Source organism: Salvelinus fontinalis, chromosome 14, assembly GCF_029448725.1.
Source record: "Salvelinus fontinalis isolate EN_2023a chromosome 14, ASM2944872v1, whole genome shotgun sequence".
Taxonomy (NCBI): domain Eukaryota; kingdom Metazoa; phylum Chordata; class Actinopteri; order Salmoniformes; family Salmonidae; genus Salvelinus; species Salvelinus fontinalis.
In genome coordinates this window covers 13,397,073-13,414,405 of record NC_074678.1, presented here as the reverse complement: position 1 = coordinate 13,414,405, position 17,333 = coordinate 13,397,073, and the positions used below count along the sequence as shown (strand labels likewise).

The window sequence follows — 17,333 nt, the reverse complement described above, 5'->3', positions numbered from 1 at the left end:
TCTCAATTGGGTTGAGATCGGGTGATTGTGGAGGCTAGGTCATCTGATGCAGCACTCCATCCCTCTCCTTCTTGGTCAAATAGTCCTTACACAACCTGGAGGTGTGTTGGGTCATTGTCCTGTTGAAAAACAAATGATAGTCCCACTAAGACCAAACCAGATAGGATGGCGTATCGCGACAGAATGCTGTGGTATCCATGCTGGTTAAGTGTGCCTTGAATTGTAAATAAATCACATACAGTGTCAACAGCAAAGCACCATCACACCTCCTCCTCCATGCTTCACGGTGGGAACCACACATGCGGAGATCATCCGTTCACCTACTCTGCATCTCACAAAGACACGGCGGTTGGAACCAAAAATCTCAAATTAGAACTCAGACCAAAGGACAGATTTCCACCGGTCGAATGTCCCTTACTCTTCTTTCTTGGCCCAAGCAAGTCTCTTCTTCTTATCGGTGTCCTTTAGTAGTGGTTTCTTTGCAGCAATTCGACCATGAAGGCCTGATTCACGCAGTCTCCTCTGAACAGTTGATGTTGAGGTGTGTTTGTTACTTGAACTCTGTGAAGCATTTATTTGGGCTGCAATCTGAGGTGCAGTTAACTCTAATGAATGAATCCTCTGCAGCAGAGGTAACTCTGGGTCTTCCTTTCCTGTGGCGGTCCTCATGAGAGCCAGTTTCATCATAGCACTTGAAGAAACTTAATGTTCCGAAGTAGGGATGGACTGTCCTTTCTCTTTGCTTATTTGAGCTGTTCTTGCTAATTCAATTGTTAATTGAAATGCATTCCAGGTGACTACCTCATGAAGCTGGTTGACAGAATGCCAAGAGTGACTACTTTGAACAATCTCAAATATAAAATATATTTTGATTGGTTTAGACTTTTTTGGTTACTACATGTGTTATTTCATAGTTTTGATGTCGTCACTATTATTCTACAATGTAAAAAATAGTAGAAAGAAAAAACCTGGAATGTGTAGGTGTTTCCAAACTTTTGACTGGTACTGTATATTCGTCCAGCTGGGTGCTACATACAGTACTAGTCAAAAGTTGACACACTTACTCATTCAATATGTGGAATTTCTTCCCTTCTTAATGCGTTTGAGCCAATCAGAAGACCCAGAGTTACCTCTGCTGCAGAGGTTCATTAGTTACCAGCCTCAGAAATTGCAGCCCAAATAACAGACAACTCAACATCAACTCTTCACTGCATGAACCACAGCATTCTGTCGCGATACGCCATCCCATCTGGTTTGGTCTTAGTGGGACTATCATTTGTTTTACAACAGGACAATGACCCAACACACCTCCAGGCTGTGTAAGGGCTATTTGACCAAGAAGGAGAGTGATGGAGTGCTGCATCAGATGACCTAGCCTCCACAATCACCTGACCTCAACCCAATTGAGATGGTTTGGGATGAGTTAGACCGCAGAGTGAAGGAAAAGCAGCCAACAAGTGCTCAGCATATGTGGGAACTCCCTTCAAAACTGTTGGAAAAGCAGGTTGACAGAAGGACAAAGCTGTCATCAAGGCAAAGGGTGGCTGCTTTTTTGGTTACTACATGATTTCATGTGTTATTTCATAGTTTTGATGTCTTCACTATTATTCTACAATGAAGAAAATTGTTTAAATAAAGCAAAACCCTTGAATCTGTAGTTGAGTCCACACTTTTGACTTGTACTGTATGAATGTATATATACAGTTGGAGTCGGAAGTTTACATACACAAATACATTTAAACTCAGTTTTTCATAATTCCTGACATTTAATCCTAGTAAAAATTCCCTGTCTTAGGTCAGTTAGGATCACCACTTTATTTTAAGAATGTGAAATGTCAGAATAATAAGAGAGAATGATTTATTTCAGGTTTTATTTCTTTCATCACATTCCCAGCGGGTCAGAAGTTTACATACATTCATTTAGTATTTGGTAGCATTGCCTTTATATTGTTTAACTTGGGTCAAACGTTTCAGGTTGCCTTCCACAAGCTTCCCACAATAAGTTGGGTGAATTTAGGCCCATTCCTCCTGACAGAGCTGGTGTAACTGAGTCAGGTTTGTAGGTCTCCTTGCTCACATTTGCTTTTTCAGTTCTGCCCACACATTTTCTATAGGATTGAGGTCAGGGCTTTGTGATGGCCACTCCAATACCTTGACTTTGTTGTCCTTAAACCATTTTGCCACAACTTTGGAAGTATGCTTGGGGTCATTGTCCATTTGGAAGACCCATTTGTGACCATGCTTTAACTTCCTGACTGATGTCTTGAGATGTTGCTTCAATATAACGACATAATGTTCCTACCTCATGATGCCATCTATTTTGTGAAGTGCACCAGTCCCTCCTGCAGCAAAGCACCCCCACAACATGATGCTGCCACCCCCGTGCTTCACGGTTGGGAAGGTGTTCTTCGGCTTGCAAGCCTCCCCCTTTTTCCTCCAAACATAACGACGGTCATTATGGCCAAACAGTTCTATTTTTGTTTCCTCAGACCAGAGGACATTTCTCCAAAAAGTACGATATTTGTCCCCATGTGCAGTTGCAAACCGTAGTCTGGCTTTTTTAAGGCGGTTTTGGAGCTTCCTTGCTGAGCGGCCTTTCAGGTTATGTCGATATAGGACTCGTTTGACTGTGGATATAGATACTTTTGTACCTATTTCCTCCAGCATCTTCACAAGGTCCTTTGCTGTTGTTCTGGGATTGATTTGCACATTTCGCACCAAAGTACGTTCATCTCTAGGAGACAGAACGCATCTCCTTCCTGAGCGGAATGACGGCTGCGTGTCCCATGGTGTTTATACTTGCGTACTATTGTTTGTACAGATGAACGTGGTACCTTCAGACGTTTGGAAAGTGCTCCCAAGGATGAATTTCTAAGGTCTTGGCTGATTTCTTTTGATTTTCCCATGATGCCATGCAAAGAGGCACTGAGTTTGAAGGTAGGCCTTGAAATACATCCACAGGTAAACCTCCAATTGACTCAAATTATGTCAATTAGCCTATCAGAAGCTTCTAAAGCCATGACATCATTTTCTGGAATTTTCCAAGCTGTTTAAAGGCACAGTCACCTTACTGTATGTAAACTTCTGACCCACTGGAATTGTGATACAGTGAATTATAAGTGAAATAATCTGTCTGTAAACAATTGTTGGAGAAATGACTTGTCATGCACAAAGTAGATGTCCTAACCAACTTGCCAAAACTATAGTTTGTTAACAAGAGATTTGTGGAGTGGTTGAAAAACAAGTTTTAATGACTCCAACATAAGTGTATGTAAACTTCTGACTTCAACTGTATATACATACACACACAAATATATTATATACACACACACACAGACATTAGTCCAGCTAGCTGCTACATACCTTCGAGTCTAGCTTCTGCTTGACGTAGGCTCCGTTAGCTGCAGTCAGAACATCATTTAGCAGAATAAACACATAGCCTTGGAGGTCGAAAGACAGGTCAGCACTGGAGAGAGAGAACACGTACGGAAGGACACACACAGCAGGTCAGTAGAGCGCAGAGACAGGTCAGAAACATAAGGGAGGGTGAACATGTTGAAACATGTCATTAGCTGGGGGCAGAGACTCACACGCCGTAAAGACAACATTCTAGAGAGGGCATGACTCCTCCAGCACAACTCAAAGAGATCATTTAAACACTTTATGAATTGATTCATTTTATTTTTGGTAAAACAATATACACAGTTTAAAACAGTTTTTAAACTACTAGAAACCCAGACACATGAAAGCGTAAACACTTGTTTCCAATCTGGTCATTCAGTGTGGGACAAAAACGGGACATAACACAGGAAAATACATGGAGATACTGGTGTGGACCCTAACCCTTCTCTGTGCACCAGGAATAAAGCTGACCTGAAGATATTATATATGATATGAATAAAGCTGACCTGAAGATATTATATACCATATTGTGGGGTTTTGCAAGGTTTAGCATGCTTAAATAACTATAAGCTAAAAGAGCTTCTCATGTATTAAAGCTTGAATTTATGACTCATGTGAACCTGACATTTGCATTGTTCTCAGGCTTACCAGTGCTCAAGGCCTAACCCTCAGGGTGCAGACTAAAGTATGTGTTTGTATGCAACAATGTACAAGAGCTTAAGATATGAACAAAAATGTGAAATAGTGTGTATGTGTGTGTGTCAAGAAGCTGTCCTGTGTGACCGAAACTGTGCTAATCTTAGAGAGGCACATGAGGGGTTTAGAAGAAGGGGGGTGAATCAGGAGAATGCTGATTGTGGTGCAATAGCAGGAAATTATGCACACGAAGATCATCTCTGCACCCGAAGACAAGTCATCACATGCGCTAAGGGGCTAGGACTAGCTTAACCTGTTTGGGCTGCAGGGGCAGTATTGAGTAGCCAGATAAAAGGTGCCCATTTCAAACGTCCTCGTACTCAATTTTTGCTCGTACAATATGCATATTATTATTACTATTGGATAGAAAACGCTCTCCAGTTTCTAAAACCGTTTGAATTATATCTGTGAGTAAAACAGAACTCATTTGGCACAAACTTCCTGACCAGGAAGTGGAAAGTCTGAAATCGAGGCTCTGTTCTACTTCCTGCCTATAAAATGAGCATGATACGTATTAGTATACATGCACTTCATAGACCTTCCCCTGGATGTCAAGAGGCGGTGAGAGAAGAAATTGAGTGTTTATCTTGGTCTGAAGTGGAATACAAGCTCTTTGTATGACGTGTCACCCATTTCCTGTTTTCTGGAGAGCGCGAGGAGGCACCTGGATTTGCCTTCTGTTTAGCTGCCGTTATGGACGACTAATATCTTCGGCTTTGATTTTATTTGATACATGTGACCATATCATCGTAAAGTATGTTTTTTCAATATAGTTTAATCAGATTATTGAACATTTTTCGGGAGTTTTGCCGTGTTCCATTCTCTGAGTTTGTTGACGATGGAGAGATTCGTGCCATTTGGCTAGTGTGCTTGCTAAATCGAGAGGGAAAAAGGCCGTTCTAAATCCAAACAACGATTGTTCTTGACAAAGGACCCCTTGTCCAACATTCTGATGAAAGATCAGCAAAAGTAAGAAACATTTTATGATGCTATTTCATATATCTGTCGTACATGTGAACTAGTCGTCGGCACCCAGCTTTTGGGTACTCTAGCTATACCGAAGCTGGATGTCGTAATGAAGTTATTTTTAGAATTCTAACACGCCGATTTCATTAAGAACTAATGGATCTATCATTTCCTATACAACATGTATTTTTTTGTTATGTTTATGAATGGCTATTTGGTCAGAATATGTGTGTCAGAAAAAGTGTCAGAAAAATATCCGGACGTTGTGGAAAAAGTAGCTACGTTAGCACAATGTATAACCACTGATTTCAGCTCTAAATATGCACATTTTTGAACAAAACATAAGTGTATGTATAACCTGATGTTATAGGACTGTCATCTGATGAAGAATATCAAGGTTAGTCAAAAATTATATATATTTTACTGGTTTGTTACGATCGCTAACCTTTGCTACTGGGAAATGGCTTGTGTTTCTGGCTATTGTGGTAAGCTAATATAACGCTATATTGTGTTTTCGCTGTAAAACACTTAATAAATCGGATATATTGGCTGGAATCACAAGATGCCTGTCTTTCATTTGCTGTACACTATGTATTTTTCAGAAATGTTTTATGATGAGTAATTAGTTATTTGACGTTGGTGTCTGTAATTATTATGGCTGCTTTCGGTGCAATTTCTGATTGTAGCTGCAATGTAAACTATGATTTATACCTGAAATATGCAAATTTTTCGAACAAAACATAGATTTATTGTATAACATGTTATAAGACTGTCATCTGATGAAGTTGTTAGTTGGTTAGTTTGGTTGGTTCTTGGTTAGTTAGGTTGGCTTTGTGCATGCTACCTGTGCTGTGAAAAATGTCTGTCCTTTTTTCGTATTTGGTGGTAAGCTAACATAAATATACGTGCTGTTTTCGCTGTAAAACATTTTAAAAATCGGACATGTTGGCTGGATTCACAAGATGTGTACCTTTCATTTGCTGTATTGGACTTGTTAATGTGTGAAAGTTAAATATTTTAAAAATATATATTTTGAATTTCGCGCCCTGCACTTTGAGCTGGCTGTTGTCATAAGTGTACCGACGTCGGGCTTGCAGCCAGAAGAAGTTAAGCGCCAACACCAACGATAGGCTGGGTGAGTCTAAACCACGCCCAGTCTCTACTCTGACAGGCCGGCTCGGAAGCGGGAACTATCTCTGTCATGAGTATATTATAATATCTTTGTCAGGAACAAGTCAGTTCCTTGTTCCACCCTGCGGGGTGGTGCAGTGAACCCGTATATACGGAAATTGCATTTGCCATTTATTAACTCTTGAATTAAACAATTATTTTAACCAAGTTCAGGTGTGCTATTGTTCCTATCTCAGTTGAACCTTCGCAGCCTTAACAATATGAATAAAGCTGACCTAAGATATTATATTAAAGCTGACCTAAAGATATTATATACCATATGAATAAAGCTGACCTAAAGATATTATATACCATATGAAAAAGGGGTCCTATAGATGATATACCATGACTAAAGCTGACGTCAGACACTCTTCACACCTGGAGCAGTAGAACGTACCTTGCTGCTACAAACGCCCCCAGGATCATAGTAAACACTGTTAGCTGGACAGGCCTGGAGAATGTCTTCCTGAAGAGTTGAAGAGTAAAAGGTTAGAGACTAAGTACAGGCCATCAGACAGTCTTCAAACCTCTTGATTTATTCCATGTTGTGTTACAGCCCGAATTCAAAATGGATTCAATAGATTTCACCAAATAACCCATTTTAACAAAGTTTAAACATGTATTTAGAAATTGTCGCAAATGTATTGAAACTGAAATACAGAAATGTCTAATTTACATAAGCATTCACACCCTTGAGTCAATACATGTCAGAATCCCTTATGGAAGTCTTTCTAGGTAAGTCTAACAGCTTTGCACACCAGGATTAGAAAATAGTTGCACATTATACATTTTTTTATTCTTCAAGCTGTCAAGTTGGTTGTTTCTAGACAGAAATGTTCAAGTCTTGACAGATTTTTAAGCCAATTTACACTTAACACAAATAAAACGCAACATACAATTTCAAAGATTTTACTAAGTTACAGTTCATATAAGAAAATCAGTCAACTGAAACATTCATTAGGCCCTAAGCTATGGATTTAACAACTGGGAATACAGATATTTTTTTTTAAAGATAGGGGCGTCGATCAGAAACCAGTAAGTATCTGGTGTGACATATCCTTCGCATAAAGTTGATCAAGTTGTTGATTGTGGTCTGTGGAATGCTGTCCCACTCAGCTTGCTGGATATTGGCAGGAACTGGAACATGCTGTCGTACACGTCGATCCAGAGCATCCCAAACATGCTCAATGGGTGACATGTCTGGTGAGTATGCAGACCATGGAAGAACTGGGACATTTTCAACTTCCAGGAATTGTGTACAGGTCCTTGCGACATGGGGCCATGTATTACCATGCTGAAACATGAGGTGATGGTACATGAAAAGGCAATAAAATGGGGCTCAGAATCTCGTCACGGTACATTACATAACCAAAAGTATCTGGACACCTGCTCGTCGAACATCTCATTCCAAAATCATGGGCATTAATATGGAGTTGGTCTCCCCTTTGCTGCCATAACAACATACACTCTTCTGGGAAGGCAAACCACTAGATGATGGAACATTTCGATCAGCCACAAGACCATTAGTAAGGCCGGGCACGGATGTTGGGTGATTAGCCCTGGCTCGCAGTCGGCGTTAAAATTCTTCCCGAAGGTGTTTGATGGGGTTGAGGTCAGGGCTCTGTGCAGGCCAGTCAAGCTCTTCCACACCGATCTCGACAATCCATTTCTGTATGGACCTCGCTTTGTGCATGGGGGCACTGTCATGCTGAAACAGTAGAGGGCCTTCCTCAAACTGTTGCCAAAGTTGGAAGCACAGAATAGTCTAGAATGTCATTGTATGCTGTAGCTTTAATATTTCCCTTTACTGGAACTAAGGGTCCTAGCTGGAACCATGAAAAACAGCTCCAGACCACTATTCCTCCTTCACCAAACTTTAGTTGGCACTATGCAATCGGGCAGGTAGCGTTGTCCTGGCATCCGCCAAACCCAGATTTGTCTGTCGGACTGCCAGATGGTGAAGCTTGATTGATCACTCCAGTGAACGCGTTTCCAATGGTCCAGAGTCTATTGGCTGCGAGCTTTACACCACTCCAGCCGACGCTTGGCATTGCGCATGGTGGTCTTAGGCTTGTGTGCGGCTGCTCGGCCATGGAAACCCATTTCACGAAGCTCCCAACGAACAGTTCTTGTGCTGACGTTGCTTCCAGAGGCAGTTTGGAACTCTCTAGTGAGTGTTGCAACCGAGGACCGACAATATTTACAAGCTAATTTGAAGAGGTGTCCACATACAGAGATACTTTTGTATATAGTGTAACATGTCTGAGTATGCAGGCCACAGAAGAAACATTTTCAGCTTCCAGGAACTGTGTACAGATCCTTGTGACATGGGGCTGTGCATTATCATGCTGAAACAGGAGACTATGGCGGTGGATGAATGGCACAATAATGGGCCTCAGGATCTCGTCATGGTATTTCTGTGCATTCAAATTGCGCATGTTGTCCGTAGCTTATACCTGCCCATACCATAACCCCACCACCACGGGTCACTCTGTTCACCATGTGACATCAGCAAACCGCTCGCCCACACGACGCAATGCACGTAGTCTGCCATCTGCCTGGTACAGTTGAAGCCAGGATTCATCCATGAAGAGAGCATTTCTCCAGTGTGCCAGTAGCCATCGAAGGTGAGCATTTGCCCACTGAAGTTGGTTACGACGCCAAACTGCAGTCAGGTCAAGACCCTGGTGAGGATGACGAGCGGGCAGATAAGCTTGCCGGAGACCTTTTGTGCAGAAATTAGTGCTCGTCTCAGACAATCCCACAGGTGAAAAAGTCAGATGTGGAGGGGCTGGCGTGGTTGTTACACTTTGCTTGCCGATGTGAGGCCGTTTGGACGTACTGCCAAACTCTTTAAAACAACGCTGGAGGCGGATTACGGTAGAGAAATTAACATTCAATTATCTGGCAACAGCTCTGGTGGACATTCCTGTAGTCACCATGCCAATTACACACTCCCAACTTGAGACATCTGTGGCATTGTGTTGTGTGAGACAACTGCACATTTTAGAGTGGCCGTTTATTGTACCCAGCACAAGGTGCACCTGTGTAATGATCATGCTGTTTAATCAGCTTCTAGATATGCCACACCTGTCAGGTGGATGGATTATCTTGGCAGAGGAGAAATGCTCACTAAGACGTTTTTAAACAAACGTATGCACAACATTTCTGGGATCATTCATTTCAGCCTCGGCCTTTGTGGAGCGATGGGTAACGACCGTGCTTCGTGGGCAACCGTTGTTGATGTGTGCAGAGGGTCCCTGGTTCGCGCCCGGGTCGGGGCGAGGGGACGGTTTAAAGTTATACTGTTACATTGATTTCATGAGAATGGGGACTAGCACAATAAAAGAACACCTTACGGCACGACAGGAACTGTGAAGAGACATTTTTATGCATTTTGTAGTGTATTATGTGATACGTGGTTATCTCACCTGGCTATCTTAAGATCAATGCACTAGCTGTGGGCCGCTCTGTTCGGGAGCATCTGCTGAATTTTCATGTAAATGTGGTGCTATGTATGTATTTTATTTGTCGTTTCCTGTTTGGACAGCAGGAAGAGTTGCCACTACCTCTTCAGCTAATTTGGGATCCTAATAAATACTGAACCAGGTTTTCCTCTAGGATTTTGCATGTGCTTAGCTCTATAGTGTTTTTTATCCTAAACAACTCTAGTCCTTGCCATGCCAAGCATACCCATAACATGGTGCAGCCACCACGATGCTTGAAAATATATAGAGTGGTACTTAGTGATGTGTTGGATTTTCCCGAAACATAATGCTTTGTATTCAGGACATGGAGTAAATTTCTTTGCCACATTTTGTACAGTTTTACTTTAGTGCCTTATTGTCAACAGGATGCATGTTTTAGAATACTTATATTCTGTACAGGATTCCTTTTCACTCTGTCACTTAGTTTAGTATATCAATTACAATGTTGTTGATCATCAGTTTTCTCCTATCACAGCCATTAAAATCTGTAACTGTTTTAAAAAGTCACCATTGGCCTCATGGTGAAATCCCTGAGCGTTTTCCTTCCTCTCCGGCAACTGAGTTAGGAAGGACGCCTGTATCTTTGTAGTGACTGGGTGTATTGATACACCATCCAAAATGTAATTAATAACTTCACAATTCTCAAAGGGATATTCAATGTCTGCTTTTTTAACCATCTACCAATAGGTGCCCTTCTTTGTATTTAACCATTTACCAATAGGTGCCTTTCTTTGTATTTAACCATCTACCAATAGGTGCCCTATTTTACGAGGAGTTGGAAAACATCCCTGGTCTTTGTGGTTGAATCTGTGTGAAATTCACTGCTGGACTGAGGGACCTTACAGATAATTGTATGTGTGGGGTACAGAGATGAGGTAGTCATTCAAAAATCTTGTTAAACACCATTATTACACACAGAGTGAGTCCATGCAACTTATTATGTGACTTGTTAAACACATTTTTACTCCTGAACTTATTCAGGCTTGCCGTAACAAAGGGGTTTAACACTCATTTGAGTCAAGACATTTCAGCTTGACATTTTTTTATTAATTTGTAAAACATAATACCACATTGACATTATGGGGTATTGTGTGTAGGCCAGTGACAACAAAAAAAATGTTTTTAATAAATGTTGAAATTCAGGCTGTAAGACAACAAAATGTGGAAAAAGTCAAGGGGTGAATACTTGGTGGAGGCACTATTTTATTACAGACATACAGACTGGTCATTTAGGGGTGAATCCTAACTGCCACTTAAACAAATATGTTCCCTTGGTCTCCAATGACATAAATGCATGACTACAGGAAAAATCACACAGTAGAAGTTAGGATTCTCCCTTTAGAGGGTAGAGAAAGCAATGCTGTTTAACCTAGTGTTCCAATATTCAAAATGAGTATATTTAAAATCATACTTGAGCAGCAGAACTTCAGCCATCATGGTGAAGAGAATGGAGAACCTCCTGAGGACTGTGAACATCGGCAGGCTGGGAGAGAACAATATCATCATCTATCCACTACCTCCAAAACAACACAGCTAGATGAAGCCTCAACCTACAACCCCAACCTGCGCCCCCATATAACCCCAACCTATAACCATTCCATATAACCCCATATAGCCCCAACCTATAACCATTCCATATAACCCCATATAACCCCAACCTATAACCATTCCATATAACCCCATATAACCCCAACCTATAACCATTTCATATAACCCCATTTAACCCCAACCTATAACCATTCCATATAACCCCAACCTATAACCATTCCATACAACCCCAACCTGCGCCCCCATATAACCCCAACCTATAACCATTCCATATAACCCCATATAACCCCATATAACCCCATATAACCCCAACCTATAACCATTCCATATAACCCCAACCTATAACCATTCCATATAACCATTCCATATAACCCCAACCTATAACCATTCCATACAACCCCAACCTGCGCCCCCATATAACCCCAACCTATAACCATTCCATATAACCCCATATAACCCCAACCTATAACCATTCCATATAATCCCAACCTATAACCCCAACCTATAACCATTCCATATAACCCCAACCTATAACCATTCCATATAATCCCAACCTATAACCCCAACCTATAACCATTTCATATAACCCCAACCTATAACCATTCCATATAAATCCAAACTATAACCATTCCATATAATCCCAACCTATAACCCCAACCTATAACCATTTCATATAACCCCAACCTATAACCATTCCATATAACCCCAACCTATAACCATTCCATATAATCCCAACCTATAACCCCAACCTATAACCATTTCATATAACCCCAACCTATAACCATTCCATATAACCCCAACCTATAACCCCAACCTATAACCATTTCATATAACCCCAACCTATAACCATTCCATATAACCCCAACCTATAACAATTCCATATAACCCCATATAACCCCATATAACCCCATATAACCCCAACCTATAACCATTTCATATAACCCCAACCTATAACAATTCCATATAACCCCATATAACCCCAACCTATAACCATTTCATATAACCCCAACCTATAACCATTCCATATAACCCCAACCTATAACCATTCCATATAATCCCAACCTATAACCCCAACCTATAACCATTTCATATAACCCCAACCTATAACCATTCCATATAATCCCAACCTATAACCCCAACCTATAACCATTTCATATAACCCCAACCTATAACCATTCCATATAACCCCAACCTATAACAATTCCATATAACCCCAACCTATAACCATTCCATATAACCATTCCATATAACCCCATATAACCCCAACCTATAACCATTTCATATAACCCCAACCTATAACAATTCCATATAACCCCATATAACCCCAACCTATAACCATTTCATATAACCCCAACCTATAACCATTCCATATAACCCCAACCTATAACCATTCCATATAATCCCAACCTATAACCCCAACCTATAACCATTTCATATAACCCCAACCTATAACCATTCCATATAATCCCAACCTATAACCCCAACCTATAACCATTTCATATAACCCCAACCTATAACCATTCCATATAACCCCAACCTATAACAATTCCATATAATCCCAACCTATAACCCCAACCTATAACCATTCCATATAACCCCAACCTATAACCCCATATAACCCCAACCTATAACCCCATATAACCCCATCCTATAACCATTCCATATAACCCCAGATATTACCAGAGCATCATTCAGAAAGTATTCAGACCCATGATTTTTCCACATTTTGTTACATTACAGCCTTATTATAAAATGAGTTTTCCTCCTTTTCAAACTACACACAATACCCCATAATGAGAAAGCAAAAACAGGTTTAGACATTTTGGTAAATGCATTAAAAATAAACAGAAATACCTTCTTTAAATAAGTATTCAGACCCTTTACTCAGTACATTGTTGAAACACCTTTAGCAGCGATTACAACCTCGAGTCTTCTTGGGTATGAAGATACAAACTTGTCACACCTGTATTTGTGGAGTTTCTCCCATTCTTCTCTGCAGATCTGCTCAAGCTCTCAGGTTGGATTGGTAGCGTCGCTGCACAGCTATTTTCACGTCTTTTCAGTTATCATGTTCAAGTCCGAGCTCTGGCCGGGCCACTCAAGGACATTCAGAGACTTGTCCCAAAGCCACTCCTGCGGTGTCTTGGCTGTGTGCTTAGAGTCGTTGTCCTGTTGGAAGGTGAACCTTCGCCCCAGTCTGAGGTCCTGAGCGCTCTGGAGCAGGTTTTCATCAAGGATCTTTGTACTATGCTCGGTTCATCTCTCTCTCAATCCAGACTCATCTCCCAGTCCCTGCCACTGAAAAACATTCCCACAGCACGATGCTGCCACCACCATGCTTCACCGTAGGGATGCTGCCACCACCATGCTTCACTGTAGGGATGGTGCCAGGTTTCCTCCAGACATGACGCTTGGCATTCAGGCCAAAGAGTTTAATCTTGGTTTCATCAGACCAGAGAACCTCGTTCTAAAGGTCTGAGGTGCCTTTTGGCAAATTCCAAGGGGGCTGACGTGTGCCTTTTACTGAGGAGTGGCTTCCGTCTGGCCACTCCACCATAAAGGCTTGATTGGTGGAGTGCTGCAGAGATAGTTGTTCTTCAAGAAGGTTATCCCATCTCCACAGAGGAACTCTGTCAGTCACCTCCCTGACCAAGGCCCTTCCCAATTGCTCAGTTTGGCAAGGCAGTCAGCTCTAAGGAAGAGTCTAAGTGGTTCCATACTTGTTCCATTTAAGAATGATGGATGCCACTGTGTTGTTGGGGACCTTAAATGCTCCAGAAATGTTTTGGTACCCTTCCCCAGATCTGTACCTCGACACAATCCTGTCTCGGAGCTCTGAGGACAATTGCTTCGACCTCATGGCTTGGTTTTTGCTCTGGCATGCGCTGTCAACTGTGGGACCTTACAGGTGTATGCCTGTCCAATCAATTGAATTTACCACAGGTGGAATCCAATCAAGTTGTAGAAACATCAAGGATGATCAATGGAAATAGGATGCACCTGAGCTCAATTTCGAGTCTCATAGCAAAGGGTCTGAATACTTACTTTATTAAAATCTTTTTTTTATTTTATACATTTACAAACATCGCTAAAAACCTGTTTTCGCTTTGTCATTATGTGGTATTGTGTGTAGATTGATGAGGAACATGTTTATTTTAATCCCTTTTAGAATAAGGCTGTAACGTAACAAAATGTGGGAAAACAGAAGGGGTCTGAATACTTTCCGAACCCTCGGGTAGCCATAGGGCTGGGCAATATGACGATATATATCATGTGACAATAGAAAAACATTGTTTAATATTATTCCCTATCGTTTATTCCGTTGTGTCGCAAATCACACTCTTTACGGCAATATTTTTAGTCAACTTGACGACGCTTTGCGTTCTAGAAATGTGCAACACAAACATGGAGTGAACGTGACATATTGCACGGAGACAAGGAGCTCGTACCTAAAAGACGAGCGACTTCGGTCATGGACGTGGTTTGGGTATGAAAAGTCTGACACGGACCAGAAAACCGCCCTTTGCAAAATATGCCGCAGGCCGGTCCTGAGAACAGGCTCAAACACCACTAACCTCTTTTACCACCTACGCAAGAATCATGTGAAACAGTTTTTTTTTATTAAAATTTTATCTTACCTTTATTTAACTAGGCAAGTCAGTTAAGAACAAATTCTTATTTTCAATGGCGGCCTAGGAACAGTGGGTTAACTGCCTGTTCAGGGGCAGAACGACAGATTTGTACCTTGTCAGCTCGGGGATATGAACCTGCAACCTTTCGGTTACTAGTCCCAACGCACCAGGCTACCCTGCCCTGTGAAACAGTACAGAGAGAGTCTACGGATGAGACCCAGAAAAGTAAAGTTGAGTGCTCAAAACAAATCCGACTCAGACGTTGCAATAGCGTTTGCCCGCGGCACACCATATGGCAAAGAATCACGAAGATGGAAGGAGATAACAGCTGCTGTTACAACGTACATCTGCAAAGACATGGCCCCAATTTTCACGGTGGAGAAACGGGGGTTTCGTGAGTTAACACCCAACCCAAGGTACCAAATTGATATGCGACACGTATTAATGCCAAAATAACATGCAACACAGGCAACACCCCCAATTTTTATATAAATATATGTTTGCAACTATAGTTGAAGTGTTTTCTATTTACCTCTTTCGATTTTATACATTATTTTATTACAGGCTTAATTGAAAATGTGCAAAGGTTCTAAATAAAAGGAGAACTTATAAAAGAACCTTTAATTTGTTGAGTTTAATTCTAAATGTAATGAGAAATAGGCCTTTACATGTGGTCATTTTATATAAACTATTGATTCATTGAATTCACAGAAAATGTACTATATCATGATATGTATCGTTATCGGATTTGAAACGACCTATATCGGTATATGAGATTTTGGCCATATCGCCCAGCCCTACCACAACATTTATCCATAACATATAAACCCAGAAAACCATAACATACTTTAGGCGTTTTGTTCCAAACAGTCCCGTTATCTGGTTCCCTACGTACAAGAAAGGGAGCGGGAAGGTCTGCAACAAGAGAAACACGTTACACACACAAAGATGGACACAGACAGACATGCACACCTACCTATTAGCTGACTGACTCACCTTGCGAGGTATACTATGGTCGAAGTCTGGGAAACTTAGCACCCTCAGAGCCTTGCCCACCCACAGCACGACCACGGTGGCCAGCATCTACAACACAGACACCTCAGTTATACTGGAGTCACACACCGCACTCTCTCACACAAACACAGGAATAACACCTACCTGACCGATGCCGACACATATTGACGAGGGGAACCTGAAAGTAAAAATGTATCGTACTGTGACAAGAAAACAGCTTGAGAAAATGGACAAACATCTCGTGTAACTTTGTGATATGAAGGTGCCCCAAACCGTGACACATTGACAAAGCTACAGTAGTCAGCTAGCTAGTGTAGCGATCAAAGTTAATTATTTAAAGTTTAACGTTAGCCACCAAAGCCTCAAACCTGTAGCTAAGTTACCTACATAGACAATATAAATAACTGTCTAAATGTGTATCTAACGTTAGTAGGAAGTAGCTCGCTGACGTCAATTAACTAGCTAAATAACGTAACCTGTCCAAGCAATATTATCTAACTAGCAAGTGAGTTTACGTTAGCTAGTTAATGAATAGCCTGACCAGAATCAAACAGTACGTAGCATCGCTGTGTGTCTAGATGTTTTTGGAACTAGCGGACAGCCTAAACGGAAATCAAACAAACCTATAGTTTGTGAGGATGCTCTTGTTTACCACGACGATGAGGAAAGAACTGAGTCCGTAAAATACCGCGGCGAACAGCTTCACGAACACCGTGAGAGATTTGTCCGCCATCCCCAAGCTCTTTCCTCTTTCCCACTCTCTATCCTTCTCTAGAAGAGTCTAAGTCTAAATGGGATCATCGGGACGTCCGGTAAAAGGTAGACTCGACGACATGACGTTGCCACGAGCAGCACCGCAGAAATGGACTGTATTCGAGATAATCAAAACGACTGCAGGCGACTGACTGACCTACAAATCACCTTGCATCATAAATAACTCATTATTATTTGTCAATCAGTCAGTCACAATTTACCAATGATACATAACGGTGTTGATGCACTCGAACACGGACAGTATCTGCGCATGTGCACGGGTTGCTTCACGCTGTGTACGGCGTTGTTGCCAGGGCTCCAAAACAGCGGAGCAGTTATCCCCACGCTTCAACGCCCTTAGTTTTTGCGGAAATTAACCAACTATGCTGTTCACTTTCTGCATCTATATCATATCGCTGAGTCTACCTTTAAGGTAAAGTTAGGGTTATGATTTAGGATGTGGACGTATTAAGGATCCCATAGAGCACTAACCATCCTCCTCTCTCTCAGCCATCGCTTGCTTGGCCTGCGTCAGAGGAAGAGGAATGAGAGGCACAACTCGGCGGAAAATCTGTCAATTTCAATTCGAGGGGCTTTATTGGCATGGGAAACATGTTTACGTTGCCAAAGCAAGTGAAATAGATAAAACAAAAGTGAAACAAAC

General features: G+C 41.5%; 1 protein-coding gene across 1 annotated transcript in view; it reads right to left on the bottom strand.

The window, feature by feature from the left end:
- The window catches only part of LOC129869508 (UDP-N-acetylglucosamine/UDP-glucose/GDP-mannose transporter-like), a 34,345-nt gene extending 17,304 nt beyond the window's left edge, over nt 1-17,041 (bottom strand). Inside the window, exons 1-7 of the mRNA XM_055943978.1 lie at nt 16,540-17,041; nt 16,061-16,094; nt 15,899-15,985; nt 15,750-15,817; nt 11,134-11,205; nt 6,632-6,700; nt 3,364-3,466 (exon numbers count right to left, since the gene is read on the bottom strand). Coding sequence (XP_055799953.1) covers nt 3,364-3,466; nt 6,632-6,700; nt 11,134-11,205; nt 15,750-15,817; nt 15,899-15,985; nt 16,061-16,094; nt 16,540-16,649 — 543 coding nt within the window. The 5' untranslated portion in view covers nt 16,650-17,041. The remainder of the gene's footprint in view (nt 1-3,363; nt 3,467-6,631; nt 6,701-11,133; nt 11,206-15,749; nt 15,818-15,898; nt 15,986-16,060; nt 16,095-16,539) is intronic.
- Between the last annotated feature and the right edge of the window lie 292 nt (nt 17,042-17,333).